The sequence below is a fragment of the Mustela erminea genome, chromosome 14, assembly GCF_009829155.1.
Source record: "Mustela erminea isolate mMusErm1 chromosome 14, mMusErm1.Pri, whole genome shotgun sequence".
In the NCBI taxonomy this organism is placed as follows: Eukaryota; Metazoa; Chordata; class Mammalia; order Carnivora; family Mustelidae; genus Mustela; species Mustela erminea.
This window is the reverse complement of record NC_045627.1, coordinates 59,500,805-59,516,745: the sequence shown is the minus strand read 5'-3', so window position 1 is coordinate 59,516,745 and position 15,941 is coordinate 59,500,805. Positions and strand designations below refer to the sequence as shown.

Genomic DNA, 15,941 nt, shown 5'->3' with positions numbered 1-15,941 from the left:
TTCAATACAGAAGTGCTAGTTCTTAGAAGTCTGTAGGGGGACACATAAATGCAAAAGAAGACCATTCTTCTATAACCCGATGCTTCTGTTTGTGGTTGAAGAGGCCATGGTGCATCTTCCTTAATAGTCTAGTGAGGATATTAGCAGTATACTACCAAAATAATAATTTATTTTAAATAGTAGTGACTCTTTACATCCTAATTAGGAGACCTGATATCATCTGAAATGCATGTTACTTCTGATGAACTGACCTCCAACAGTGTCTACTGAGTTCCATCTCTCTTTAGGGTCCTGGGCTAGAATTTTGGATGGTAAGATGATAAATAGACTATTACAGCCTTGGAGAGCTTGCTGCCTGGGTACACAAATAATTATAATGTGAAAAGCATTTCTGTTTCAGGAAGAGCTGGGGAGGTGTGTAACTCATAAAACTTTTTTTTTTTTAAGATTTTATTTATTTATTTGACACGAGAGAGAAAGAGAGAGAGAGAGAATACAAGCAGAGGGAATGGGAGAGGGAGAAGCAGGATTCCTGCTGAGTAGGGAGCCCGATGCAGGGCTCGATCCCAGGACCCTGGGATTATGACCTGAGCCAAAGGTAGATACTTAACGACTGAGCCACCCAGGTGCCCCCTTATAAAACTTTTTGAGCATTTTCTGTATTAAGATATATTCATTCATTCATTCAAAATACAAAATTCACTGAGAGCTGAATTATGACATTATGCCTGGCCCTGGAAATATTATTTTATTATTATTTCTCTCCCTGGAAAAGGGACAAAGCCTCCATAAAACTCCCTAAAAGATGGAGTTCTGAGAGCTTCTGGGTTGCTGAACACTTCAGGATGCTGAAAAGCTCTGTACATCCTTCTTTCTAGACCTTGATCCATATAATCTCTTCCATTTGGATGCTCCTGTGTTGTATTCTTCATAATAAACTGGTAATAGTAAAGCACATTTCTGAGTTCTATGAGTAATTGTAGAAAATTCTTGAACCTGGGGAGGGAGTTGTGGAAAACTCCTGAATTTATAACTGGTCAGTCAGCAGTACCAGTGACAGCCTGGCACTTGCCACTGGCACCTGAAGTGGGGACAGTCCTTAACTTCAGGATCCAAAGCTAAGTCCAGGTAGATGGTGTCAGAATTAAATCAAAAGGCAGGACACCCAGCTGGTGTCAGAGCTGAAGGAGCATTGGGAAGACACCATGTATTTGGTGTCAGAAGTGCTGTGAGGAATAGTGGTTCATTCACGGCACGTGTGGCATCTTCAGTGCTAACAGGTTTCGAGGACGACCGACCCTGAATCCGGCACAAGGTCCTGCCTCTCCTCAGTGAAAGCGTGTGATTCTTGCCCTTTGGTACCAGGCAGCCCTGCCCCTGCTTCCCAGTCCTCCGACCACGTACCAGCAATAGTATCCCTCCATCTTGGCCAAGGTGCTGTCCTTGACCTTGACCACACACTGAAGGAAATGAGATCAGGACAGAGAAAGAAGATAGTGACGAGGTGAGGGGAGGAGAAGCAGAGAAGAGAGCTGGGGGATTGCCAGGAGCCCATGGCAGTGGTCAAGCCAGTGCCATTTGTGAGCATACACAGTGCCTTTCCACAGGTTGTTAGCGCTATGTTGAAGGTTAAGATTGCTGCAACGGTGAACAGGTTATCAAACATGTAAAGAGGTAATCATCAGGCACCCTTTAAAATTCACCTCTAAAGGGCAAGGTAATGGAATCATCCAGTTAATTAAAGCAGTGCTACTTGTTTAAGTAAACAACCCTGCATTACTGGGGTGAGTGCTGGTCCAGTGGTTCTCGAACTTCAGTGGGCCTGGGGAGCTTGTTAAGATGGAGAGTCTGCAATGGTGCTCCTCTCTGTGGTGTTCCTCCCCCATTTCCAAGAGGGCCGATGGTGCAACTCCCCAAGCTTGGCTTGATTAGTCTTTTCCCCATGTTGTTATTTTGGGTTCACCTCCCTGGCAGGCACCATCATGTACTCATTAAGAATATGGACTTTGTAAAAAATTAAAAATTAAAAAAAAAAAAAAGAAATCTTGCCATTTGCAACGACATGGATGAACAGGAGGGTATCATGCTGAGCGAACTAAGTCAGTCAGAGAAAGACAATTATCATATGATCTCTCTGATATGAGGAAGTTGAGAGGCAAAGTGGGGGGTTTGGGGGGTAAGAAAGAAAAAAATGAGACAAGATGGAATCAGGAGGGAGAAAAACCGTAGGAGACTCTTAATCTCACAAAACAAACTGAGGGTTACCACGGAAGGGGGGTAGGGAGAGGGTGGTGGGGTTATGGAAATTGGGGAAGGTATGTGCTATAGTGAGTGCTGTGAAGTGTGTAAACCTGGCGATTCACAGACCTGTACCCCTGGGGCTAATAATACATTATATGTTAATAAGAAATAAAAAATTAAAAAAAAAGAGAATGGGCTTTGGCTCTAGAATAACTTGGGTTTATCACTGTGTGACCTCAGATATCTTAGCTCTGACCTTCCTCATCTATGGAGTGGAGATGGTATCAATATCTATTTCACAAAGTTATTGAGAGCATTAACTGAGTCAGTATAGGTGGAAAGTACTTAGAAAGTGTGAAGGGCTGGATGTTATTGTTACTATTACTTCCATTGCTACCTAATTAATAACTCTAATGGACCAGGTTCCTGTGCTGCAAGAAAGCCTATCCCCAGTGTAGCAATCCTTGCAAATGTGCTGAGTGAAATAGAACTTCATTACCAAAGAGGCTGGCACAGCACTGCTGGAGGAGTTTTCTTCCATCCTTCTGCTGTTTATGAATAAACTAGAGATTTCCAAGACTTCATTGTGGAGGTTTCGCAGCTGAAGATGCCGATAACCTAGAATAATGCAGAATTGGGAGAAGCCTGTTAGCCACGCACCCCAGAGCTCTTTCCAGGAGACCACCCCGGGGAGGGCAGTCAACGGTCGGTGGAAACCAGGCCTTGGCGATGGGTGGGGAGTGGCAGCAGGCACGCAGCCAAGAGTTGCCTTTTCCTCAGCAGACTGCTGTCCCTGGGGACAGTTCTGGATCACTGAGCGGTAACTAACTTGCCTAGGTACTGTTTCTTTTTCTTTTTTTAAAGATTTTATTTATTTATTTGACAGACAGAGATCGTAAGTAGGCAGAGAGGCAGGCAGAGAAAGAGAGGAGGAAGCAGGCTCCCTGCCGAGCAGAGACCCTGGGATCATGACCTGAGCTAAAGGCAGAGGCTTTAACCCACTGAGCCACCCAGGCGCCCCACCTAGGTACTGTTTCTAACGTAGACTCAAAGCGAAAATCCTAAACTCAAACAAAATATACTAGGAAAACCTGACCACCTCTGTATCAAGTCATCTACAGTTACCGTTCTACAAATATTCCCTCTTAGAACAGTTTTAGGGATAATATTCCAACAATAGGGGGTTGGCTAAGTAAGTTATGGTTTGAATGTTTGTACAAAATGGAATAGCATGCAGCCAGTAAAAGTGGTAATGAAGATGCATGGCTGTCAACATGAAAAGTCACACCCTACATACACCAGGAAGTGAAACAGTAAGGTGTGAAGGACTAAGATTAGTAGGAAGCCTATTTGTTAAAAATATACATTATGGGGTGCCTGGGTGACTCAGTGGGTTAGGCCTCTGCCTTAGGCTCAGGTCAGGATCATACTGCCCTGGGATCGAGCCCCGCATCAGACTCTCTGTGCAGCAGGGAGCCTGCTTCCCTCTCTCTCTCTCTCTGCCTGCCTCTCTGCCTAACTTGTGATCTCTGTGTGTCAAATAAATAAATAAAATCTTAAAAAAAATACATTATGTAATATGTATATGTATGCATGTTATGTATAGTATATAAATACATGGGCAGAGAAATAAAGCCTGCAAAAGAAATACACCAAAAGTGATGATTTTGGATGGGGAATGGATGGTTAAAAAGAATTGTTTTTGCTTCTCTGTACTTTCTCACATTTCTGTAATGACTGCTATGAACTGAATTGTCTTCTCCAAATTCTTTTTTTTTTTTAAAGGTTTTTTTTTTTTTTTTAAAGATTTTATTTATTTATCAGAGAGAGAGAGTAAGCACAGGCAGACAGAATGGCAGGCAATGGCAGGCAAAGGCAGAGGGAGAAGCGGGCTCCCTGCTGAGCAAGGAGCCCGATGTGGGACTCGATCCCAGGACGCTGGGATCATGACCTGAGCCAAAGGCAGCTGCTTAACCAACTGAGCCACCCAGGCGTCCCGTCTTCTCCAAATTCTTATGTTAAAGCTCTAACTCCTGGGACCTCAGAATGTGACTGTATCTGGAGGTAGGGATTTTAAAGAGCGTTAGGGCCTTTAGGAAGTTAAAATGGGTCATCAGGGTGAGCCCTAAACCAGTATAATTGGTGTCCTTATACGAAAAGATTAGCACAAAGACACAGAGAGACACCAGCCACATACTACCGACTGAGGGATGACCATGTGAGGACAGAGCAAGAAGGTGGCCATCTGCAAGCAAGGGAGAGAGGCCTTGGGAGAAACCAATCCTGCCAACACGCTGGTCTGCAGAACTGTAGGAAAGACACATCTGCTGTCTAAGCCCCCCATCTGCGGTGCTCTGTTATAGTGGCTGGAGCTGACTAAGGCAGTGACGGAGGGCTGCTTGCATAGTGGGGAAAGCAGAAACTGTAGGAGCCTGTCACATGCTTGTGGCAGTTGGAGTGTGGTTGTGGGAAGAAGCATGTACTAGAACCTTGGTACTCAGAGCAGACCAGCAGGGTCAGCATCCCTGGGGGCTTGTTAGCCATGCAGAATCTCACGCCCTGCCCCAGACCTACTGAGTCAGAATCCACATTTTATTACCAAGAGTCCCTGGTGAGGCCGAACCACCTCAGGCCAACAGCCCCAGCCCCTGCTCAGCATTCTCCAACCACCCCAGGTTCTGCCCCTGGATGAGGCTGGGGCCGACTCCCATCACGGCCTGCTGATGCCACAAGCATACCTCAGCCCACCTCCTCTCAGGCTCCTTTCCTCTCCTCTCTCTCTGTTTTTTGCTTTTTTAATTAAAAAAAAACTTTTTAATGTAAGTTCTAGACCCACCGTAGGGCTTCACCTCAGGACCCCAAGAACAAGAGTCCCCTGCTCTTACCGACTGAGCCACCTGGCGCCCCTCGGGCTCCTCTCCTAACGTCAGTCCCTGCTCTAAACATGCCAGGCTGTGGTGGGTGCTACTGGGAAGGGGTGTGTGGGAACAGGAGCACAAACACTCCTCCCCACACGAGCAGAAGCAGAGGCTGCGCTCTTACGGGATGTGGTCAATATGTGTGATTTTAGGATGATGTAAAAGGAAAACCTCTTCTGCAATGTGCTTCAACAGTGTTCAAATCTGTATTATTACTTTGTGCCTCTTATTTTAACTATGTACTATGGAACTTTTACACACACACACACACACAGACAGTGGTAGGAAGAGCACCAAAAAGTCCGGGGCATCCATCAGGTAGCCACACTAATGATTAGCATTTTAATGATTATATTCTACCTCGTTTTAAAGCCTTGAGTGGGATGATTCTCTGAGCGGTTACAGCCGAGCTGTTGTTTTCCACAACCGCAAAACGAAGAAATATGAGGTCTTCAAAGTGAACTCGGAAGAGAAACTGTTCGTTCCACATGGGGTTCAGAGTGTTCCGGTGGATGGGCTTTGTGCGGAAGTGGCAGCTGTCCAGGGGCATGCCCAGGACGTCGACTTCGATGCACGGGCTCCCCGTGCTGCTGTTTGGACACACGTTTTGACCAGAGACGATCTGAGGAAGAGAAAAGGATCCAAGTCACCGAAGATGTCAAAGGAACAGAGCAACCTCTATGCCTCATCACTTCCCTCCAAGACGACTGGAACACTCTGGGATGAGTGTGGTAAATGGTTAATAAAGTTGCTAAAAAAAAAAAAAAGTGATTGTAATTGGGTCATCACATCACATCAAGTGAAAGCCTAATTTGTCCACAGAATTCACCCGACCATAACCTTCAACTATGAAAATGACAAACTACTTTCAAAAACTAAGCAATCAAGATGATTGCATTTCTCAAGAAAGCAAGAGAAAAGGGACCGCGGGCAATGTCACTGAGAATCGTACTAACATTCTGTTCAAAAGGTTTTAGGTGGATATATTTGATATACCCCAAATCTTTGTCGCGAAGAGTTGAATTTTGACGCAAGTCCCAGGGAATGTTGTTAAAAATTAACCCACAGCCTTCTGTAAGTAGATGGAGCTATACTTGATTCCAGCTGAAAGGCTCAAACAGAAAGGGGCGGCTGCCCTGGTCTTGGGGCCAGCAAAAAGCAGTTTGGGAGGGAGGAACACATGTGAGTGGGATCCCCTGGGGCTCTGAGGTATCAGGAGCACAGTCTGCATGACAGTCTTCCTTTGCAGCCAGCCAGACAAGATGTGAAGATGGAGAGAAGAGGTAGCTTCGTCCCTCCCTGATTTTTCTATCACCATCTGGCAGTTTTGTTTCTCTATCAACTAAGTAGGAGTGAAAGAACAGGGAATAAGTCTGGGTATTGAGCTACTGGGGCTCAGCTGTTGGGGTCAGCCTGTGGAGTTCTGATGACTAGTTAACTAGGTAATAAAAGGAGTAAGGAGAGGCCCAGGAATGATAGTTAATCTGCAAGGAGAAAAGGTGTTTAATTGATTTGTATATTGAGGCCTGTCTGATCTTGATCTGATCTTGTAAGGACTTATCAGAGTTTAAGATGATCTGCTCTAACCAGGAGCTCAGCGTTTATGGAATCCACTCATAGTTATGATGCTCAGGGGCAGGAGGACAGAATCCATCATCAATATGCAGGTGAAGCCGGGACCTCAAAAGTTCACCAACTGGGCTCTCGCAGATACAGGGCCTGGTGAAAGCGTATCGAAACCAGAGCCACTGCTTTCTGAGAGGTAAAGATATTCTTTTGGGAACAAAATCTGCATGAACAAGACTGTGACACAAGACCTTTGCAATGCCTTGAATTCAAGACCAGTTCATATTCAGGAAGTCTTATAGATCTTACTATATTCTGACAACAGAGGCCATGCTTACAGTTAAGGAATAGACGGCAGGCTCCATGTTGTCCAGGTCTCTTTCCAAAGGTGAAAACTTTTGATACATGGGACAGTTCTTGTCCCACAGAACTGGGGGTTTCAGAACATAGCCACAGCCACCGTTGGCCTCAAACATGGCAGCATTTAAATGTAAGGGGAGATCTGCAAAATAAAGTAAAAATTGCTTGTTACTTGGTGGCTCACATGTCATCTCACACATTTACTTTCAAGCTCAAAAGAACTTCGGATCCATTTTCCCCTAAGCTGAAGCATGAAGAAGAGATAACTATACATTCACGGCATAGACTGTGTGCCGACCGCACCCGAGGCACAGCCGGTGACGAGACGCGGGATCAGCCTCTGCGGAGCTCACGCTCCATCCCACATTTTGCCACTTAAAAACGCATGCAAATAAAAATTCACAACACCCATCCAGAAAAATCCGTGAAATACCTCATTTTGTACTGAATTTTGGAAGGGGATAATGGCATTTTCTTATCCCCACGCACCAAACATTGCAGACAATTGTATGAATAATCCTGGCTTTTTCAAAAAGAAGATGAAATCTTAGGAATACAAGAAAGGTGAGGAGAATAGCCAGAAAAATTTAAAAAATTGTCTTTGAAATCTCAATTTCAACCCATAAATTGCAATACGTCTACCTCTTTTTTTTTTTAAATAATAGTACTTCCTTATGAAATGTACTTCCATCATGTCCCCAGTCCCCTCAGTCATAAACGCCTGGAGCTCTCACAACAGCTTCCAGTGTCTGGTGGCCAAATTTTATTTGGCATGTTCTCTGACGAACGACTGGACCCCTGCACTTGCAGCCTCTTCCACATTCAAAGGCTCATCTAATGGCACAAGTCTGTATAAAAGTGGCCCAAATGAGCAGTTTATGAGACACACCTGACAAATGTTCTCTCTGATAGATTCCTCCCCTGTGCAGAGTGAACTTGCTACATGGACCAACATCAAGGAAAAGTGTGGTCAGCTCCGTGGAGCAAGGAGCAGTTGGCCTTCATTCGTCTTGTGTGTAACTTTTTTCCATGTACATGGGGGTTGGCTGGGGCCATGTGCAGGAATTGTTGGGGGGAAGATGTCTTAGACACATGAAAGCTCCAGGGGCCTCAGCCTCCTGAGCTACAAAATTAGCACTCTGGACCCCACCTCTCAGGCTCGATCTGGTCCCCATGTGACTGATTCATTGAGACGATGGAGGGAAGCAAACTAGCTCACTCAGCTGGTAAACATGAAATGGGGAAATGTTCCTCATGAAATGAGAGCAGCTCCCACTCCCTGTGCCCTTCCCGTGCACCAGCCCCTGTGTGAAGCACCGTGTGGGCATCAGTGCCTCCATAGCCCATGGGGTAGCTTCTGGTAGTATTTTCATTTTTATGATGAAGAAACCAAGGCACAAGAAATGAACAAATTCAAGGCACGTGGCTCGTGAGTGGTGAGTTGGCGTTCACACTTGAACAACCCGACCCAGCTTAACTTCCAAACCCTGTAATGTATACTTTTGTTAACTACTGAGTCTGAACCGCTGAAGCCATGTAGTCTATATCTCAAGGGGTGTCATAAAGATAAATGAGATGATGAGGGAAGGTCCCTACCCTGACACGTGGCACACAGAAGGTGCTCAATAAACAGTAGTCATTAAATATGACTATGATGTCAACAGCCATTTGGGTTTGAAGTCTGATGGCATTAGTGATATGTCTATCCTTACAGCTTTCCAAAATCTGGAAGTGCTTTGTCTTAACTAAAATCCATTTGGTGATCCACTTTGTAAAACAGATCCACGTGGAGGTGCTCAGTTGGGATAAAGGTGGGATCTTCAAGCCCAGTCCTTCTCTGGTCCTACAGCTGGACCCAGATCTTCATCTAGGGATATAGTTTTTTTTTTTTTTAAAGATTTTATTTGCTTATTTGACAGACAGAGATCACAAGTAGGCAGAGAGGCAGGCAGAGAGTGAGAGAGGGAAGCAGGCTCCCCGCTGAGCAGAGAGCCCGATGCGGGACTCGATCCCAGGACCCCGAGATCACGACCTGAGCCGAAGGCAGCGGCTTAACCCACTGAGCCACCCAGGCGCCCTAGGGATATAGTTTTAAAACCCTGGTTCTAACCAATGGACAGAGTACGCAGGAATCTGTCTAACCCCATCATCCCTCTTAGTCAATGCATGTGATGGCAGATCAAGCATAGCATCACCTTAAAGTCTTCCATTCTTTTAAAAACTCCATAGTAACTAGACACCATTCTCATAATATTTTCCCTATATTTGGGGGCCGGAAAAGTCATCATAAAGAGTGTGATCAAGAAAGCATAATAAATATTACTGGAAGCTTGTCTTTGGACTAGGGCTGAAGGTCTATATACTTGTAGGTCCTAGGACATGATGCAGGATATGTTCTGCTCCAGATGGGAAAGGGTGTTGCAGGACTGTTGCCAGCAACAACAAGGGTCTGTCTGCACACCAGCTTCAGGTGAGTTTCCCAGCTCAAGAGTTGGTTTTATTGAGGAGATGTGGGCTACTCCTGGTTCTAGATAACTGTACACCTTCCAGGAGTTGAAGGAGCTATTAGAGTTCCTGGGAAGAGATCAGCCTAAGTCTACGGACACCCCTTTGTGGCATCAGAGTTCTCTGAAATTCAGGAAGTGGTAAGGTAGATGAGATCCATAGAAAATATCTGGAGACTAAAGGGACAACGGGAGGGGGTTCTGTTTTTTGGTTGGGGCATTTCATGGAAAATCAAGCACTCCATAGCCTAGAAATTCTTTTCAAAAATTAAAAATAATGATTCCAATGTTGGCTCTTATCTATTTGGACTCACATCCACAGAGAAGTACCTAGAAGAGATCTGGACCAAAAATCATGAACCACAGGTTCAGACTGCAGCAGGGCTAATAGAGACAATCTGTTTCGGCTCAGTGCAGCATGCATTTTTTGAGCACCTAGTGTGTGCAGGTTATGACGTGGCTCCACCCTCAATTTGAGGAAAGAGGACTACAGATGAACATTTTACAGATGAACACCCTGACACTGCGTGTAGCTCATGCTCTGTGCAGTGTGAGGAGATGTTTATCATTGCTTGCTGTATTGAAATCAAGAGAGTAGATATGGCTCCCATCCTGGGAGCTGGAAGGTTTTGCAGAGAAACTTGATGGACTACATAACACAGCCATCTACCCCCTCTGAGTGCAGGAGCTCCAACACACTCTCTGGCTTGACTGGGGACAGAAGATAAACCTTCTGGGGTGAGTGGAGGCCTCGCGGCAAGCTCAGTGCATGGTTCAGACTGTGGGGGGCTGAAGGAGGGGCCGTTCCTGTGTCCCCTTCAGCCGTGGCTCCCTCTGCCGTCAGCATAGCCAGTATGTCTGCAGCAGCTTTGGCACTTCAGGAGAAAGGACACATCCCAAACCAAATGTATTTCCATTTTCTTGAGAAAACCATTTTGCTAGTTATTTCAGTTTACTTAAAATATTTCAGGATCATAATAACCAAGGGGACCAGTGGACACAGGGCTAAGGACAGGGCCAGAGATGTGAACCCATAAGCCACTTGGGACAGATTGAAAAGAAATTTTTACAACTTTGAAAATATTTCATTATTATTTCCACTTGTGAGTCCAAATCATACTGTTTTCATAACTTATCAAAAAACACTTACGACAGTTAATGTTTGTGGAATGCTTTCTATGTGCCAGGCACTATGTTAAGTATGGTACTTCACTTGCATTGGCTTACTTAGTATCAACTGAAAGAAACAAATATTAAGGGGCATAAAGACAGGGCTGGTATCTGTGACCATATATCTGTGGGGTCAACCACAGACGGACCCTGTTGGCACCAGTGCCAGGCTGCTTGGTGGTCCCAGGACTAATGCTGTGGTTTGAACTTGGCTGGAGACAGGGCTGTGCTGATAGGTCAGCACGGTTAGTGAGGATCTGATTCGGTTCACGTGAGAGGAATGGGGAGGCCGCTTCACTCTTCAAAGGAAAGACTCTGGTTTTTGAATGAGCTTTTAGAAAACACTTAAACATTTCTCTTTTACTCTTTCCTCATCCTCTGTAGCTTCCTCACTCCTCCCCCAATCAAGTGGACACAAAAAACTTTATCCTCTAAACTCCCATAATCCTTGAATCTATTATTATAAATCATTCTGTCATGTGGAACAAATTAACTGCTCTGTGCCTTGGTCTGCTCATCAGAGAAATGGGGATCCTAAAGGTACCTACCTTGTAGGGTTGCTGTGAAGATTAAATGAGATAATGGGAGGGAGTCCAAGAATTCAGCACAGTGCCTGGTGCGTGGTGAGCCTGCCGTCAATGGTAGCTCTTACCTGGAGTTTTAGGTCTCATCGGTTCCCTGGTTAGGAGAGTCTCATCCCCAGTGGGGAAACACAGACATTACTCTCTCTGTTCATGTGGTTCACTCTGGTTTTCTTTGTGTTAGCCACTCCTAGAACACCCACCATGATTCTCTAACTCAATCTCAAAGGGAAGAAAAGAAGCTCTAATGATTTTAACGTGCCAAGTGTTTGCAGCCACACTACTTTTTGACAGCAAGAACAAAAGCTTAGCAAGAGAACTTACTAAAGGGTATGAGAAAATCTCTACCTCAAAGATCATTAAAAACAAACTGGACACAGCCCTATCAAGAGCAGTCAAATGTTTAAGAAAATGCTTTTAAAAAGGGGGCAGGAACAGGAGATAATTAGGGGCTGTTTCATGGTTCTTATCTTTTGCCTTAATCAAAACATCCAGGGCACAATTCCTTATCAAATTCACTTCTGTTTTCAGTCCTCTGTAGTCTACCCCTTGCATATGGTGTGCCCCGTGTGGAATCTGGCCCCCTTCAAACAATCTTGCTTGTTGCACTACATTTGCTGAAACATAAGACGCAGAGGAGAGAGGTGGGGAGGCACCCTTCTGGGGGAAGCAGGCCCATTACCATCTGTCTGGTAGTTGAGCGCCACGAGCTGAATCCCATGGAGCCAGAACATGAGGGGATTGGGGTTGGAGGAGTCGATGCGGGTGGCAGCCGGGTAAGTCCTCAGCAGCTGACAGGCGGTGTGCTGGATCAGTTTCTGAGAATACCTGCGACACAGACGTTTGGCGGCATTTTCATTCAGCGATGAGATATGGTAACATTTGGGAGTTCTAATGATAGCGCTGAGGGATGTGGTTGGGTTCAGGGGGGAAGAAGATTCCTCCCAGGCCTGCCGCATTCCTTCACAGGAACCTAAACCCCCAAAAGATTAGCCTCAGATTAGTGCAGAAAACTTTACAAATTTTTAGAAAGATAAACCTGAACAACATCCTAATAGGCAATCATAACACATAACACATCGGAATACATCTTGCCTGTTTCTTGTGAGCTAGTCCACTGCCTTGAAACAAAATGGTAGCGAGTGTGTTTTAAGATGAGTGTAACAACGCTAATTTAAATCAAAAGCCCAGAAGTCCTCTGCCTCGGTATCTCATCTATTCTGTGGATAAGTTTGCACAAATACACAACCACACACCCCCAAGGGTGTTCACTCTAGCACTGTTTTTTTCTTTAAAATGGCAAAACAAAACCAAACCCCAAAACCGAAAACTCCCAAACTTCTGCCATTACCACCCCACCCCCACCCCCTAGAAAGCAACCTAAATGCAAGGAAGCAGTTAAATAAAGGACAGTCTATCCACACAACAGAACACCATGGGAGCATTAAGGAGAATAAGGTAGATATGCATAGAAAGCTATGAGGAAAGTTACAGCAAGTATAAAAGTTATACAAGTCTCCCTGATTTTAAACTATACTACAAAGTTAAGTAATCACAGTAATATGGTATCCGCGTCAAAGCAGACACACAGATCAATGAAACAGAATAGAGAGCCTAGAAATAAACCCACATAATAAACCCACATAAATACGGTCAATTAATTTGTGACAACAGAGCCAAGAATATACAACAGGGAAAGGACTGTCTCGTCAGTAAATGGTGTTGGGAAAACTGGATATCTACATGCAAAAAGGATGAAACTAGACCATTATCTTACACCATACACAAAACATTAAATTGAAATTGTTTAAAGACTTGAATGTAAGACCTGAAACCACACAACTCTTAGAAGAAGACAAAGGCAATAAGCTTCCTTACATCAATCTTGGTATTGAATTTTTGGATCTGACTCCAAAATTAAAGGCAACAAAAGGAAAAATAAACAAGTGGGACTAGATCAGACTGAAATGCTTCTGCACAGTGAATCTACTGAATGGGAAAAAAGTATTTGCAAATCATATATCTGATAAGGGGTTAATAGCTGAAGTGTATAAAGAACTCAAATAACTCAGGAGCAAAAAAAAAAAAATCCATTTGTTTAAAAAATGGACAGAGGATTTAAGCAGACATTTTTGCAAAGAAGACACACAGAGGGCCAATAGGCACCTGGGAATATGAACATCAATAATCACCAAGGAAAGGGAAACCCAAACCACAATGAGATATCACCTGGTAGAATGGCTATTATCAAAAAGACAGGAAATAACGAGTGTGGGAGAGGATGTAGAGAAAAGGGAAACTCCACACACTGTTGGTGGGAATGCAAACTGGTGCAGCCACTATGGAAAACAGTAGGGAATTTCCTCAAAAAATTAAAGATAGAACTCCTATATGATCCAGCTAAACCAATTCTGATATAGTTATCTGAAAAAAATAAAAACATCAATTCCAAAAGATACACACACCCCAAAGTTCACTGTAGCATTATTCACAACAGCCAAAATATGGAAACAACCTAAGTGTCCAGTGAAGGATGAATGGATAAGGAAGACATGGTATACATACACACAGCAAATACTACTCAGCCATAAAAATGAAGGAGATCCCACCATTTGTAACAACATGGATGGATTTTGAGGATATAATGTTAAGTGAAATAAGTCAGGGAAAGACAAGTACCACATGATTTCACTCATATGTGAAATATAAAAAACAAAACAAACACAGACAACCAAGCAAATCTCCTGGATACAGAGAGCAGATCGGTGGTTATTGAAGGGGGTTATTGAAGGGTGGGTGAAGGGGGTTAAATGTATGGTGATGGATGGTAACTGACTAGATTTATTGTGGGAATCACTTTGCAGTGCATACAAAGATCAAATTACTATGTTGTACACATGAAACTAATATAATGTTATATACAAATTTGACCTCAAGAAAAAAAAATGTTATCCAAGTATGTTCAGTTATATCCCATTTGGATTATCTTAAAAAGAATTTATTTTTCTTGAACAAAACACAATAAACTTAACAGTGGTTACCTCTGGGGAATAGAACTGGGACATGGAGAGTGGAAAGGAATTTTAATAATACTCTGAAAAGTTTGGGTTTTTAACTATGGGAATTTATTACTTTTATAATAAAAAGTAATTAGAAATAAAATGGATATATCTTCTGAAGTTATAAGGATGAAGAGTTATAAGGATGAAGAGTTCCAAGAACAACTAGAATGTTCCAAGGTGGCTCCAATTTTTACTTTTGAGGCAAACACTATTAGTATGTCTTCAGTGAAATGTTATTTTTTAGGAAGTTAAGAGTGTAAATTTGTAATTTAAAATATATTGGTATCACACTTAGATAACACAACATTCATGAACATAAAAAAAGAAATTAAAGTTCAAGGGAAGTGCTTAGACGGTCAAGCATTGGAATCATCCAGCATGCAGAATTGGGCCAAAATATTGGAAGAAGGTGACTTTACTTTTTCCAGATGCTTTGTTAAACGATGCTGTCTCCCCAGGGCTCATTCTGCCCGGATTGTTGCCAAAAATGGACTTCCTGCTTTTCCTTTCTTTTCCTCTGCTAGAGCCAGATGCATTTAGAGTTGACAGGCCTGTTTCCATAAAATGAAAATAAATAAGCCAAAAACTACAAGCAAGGGAACTCAACATTTTCCATCCCCGTTACTGTTTATTTTGAAGTCCTACTACTCCCTTGCAGCCCCGGGACAGAAGACCTACTAGCATTTTTAGTGTAGTTAATAATAGCATTGCAGGCATGGTAGCAAAGCTTCTCTGTCTCTGGAGGCAAATGTGGCAAGATTATCACAAAATCACACACACACACACACACACACACACGTACACACACCCATTTGATTGTACACCAGAAAGATTTTGAAAACGTGTAGGAAAAGAAAGTTCCCTGGTCAGTATTTATCAGAACCTAATGACTCAACTCAGAGCGATGAAAGAATGAGTCAAAGCCTGAGCTTCAGCGTCACACTGTCTGGTTCAGTTACTGCTAGTGGCAGGTTGGCTTAACGCCTCCCTTCTCTGTTCCTCAGTTTCCTTATCCATGAAATGGGTGTGATGACTGGTACTTGCTCACAAGGTTAGCCTGAGGGATCGGTGGGAAATGCTGTGGTGATGATCCTGATGGTTCATGGCTTCTCTTGCTTACTCCTGATCCTGACCCTTCCTGCCTGGCACAGAGCCCGGGGGTCAGCAGGAACTTCATAGCATTTTGCTGAATGAGGAAATGAAGGCGGACCTGGCTCCAGTGCAGGGAGAGTCCTTTAAAAGCACCCACAAAGCCAGAGTTGCCTCCAAACCCTTCAGCGTGTACAACTATAACACTAGAAAGTCACTCCTTCAGCTGAAGCAGTGGTCAGAAGTTCCTCTTTGAGATGAAAATACACCTTCCAAGAACATCAGCAAAGACAGGCTAAGGCGGTGCTTAAAAAGAGCACAGACCCTGGGGTTCACACCCTGTTCCTAGTGGTGTCACCTCACATAAATGACTTAGCCTCTCAGCATCACTCTCTCCTCACCTGTAAAAGGGTCGTGGTTAGGGCTGAATGAGCTCATGTGCAGACACAC

At 43.8% G+C, this 15,941-nt stretch overlaps 1 protein-coding gene across 6 annotated transcripts in view; it reads right to left on the bottom strand.

Moving 5' to 3' along the window:
* Positions 1-15,941, bottom strand: part of PLCE1 (phospholipase C epsilon 1) — a 325,782-nt gene that overhangs the window by 19,237 nt on the left and 290,604 nt on the right. For all 6 annotated transcript variants that reach the window (XM_032313903.1, XM_032313905.1, XM_032313904.1 and 3 more), the window contains 5 exons: positions 14,822-14,953; positions 12,023-12,313; positions 7,064-7,227; positions 5,520-5,781; positions 2,741-2,859 (listed from right to left, as the gene is read on the bottom strand). In XM_032313903.1, coding sequence (XP_032169794.1) covers positions 2,741-2,859; positions 5,520-5,781; positions 7,064-7,227; positions 12,023-12,313; positions 14,822-14,953 — 968 coding nt within the window. The remainder of the gene's footprint in view (positions 1-2,740; positions 2,860-5,519; positions 5,782-7,063; positions 7,228-12,022; positions 12,314-14,821; positions 14,954-15,941) is intronic.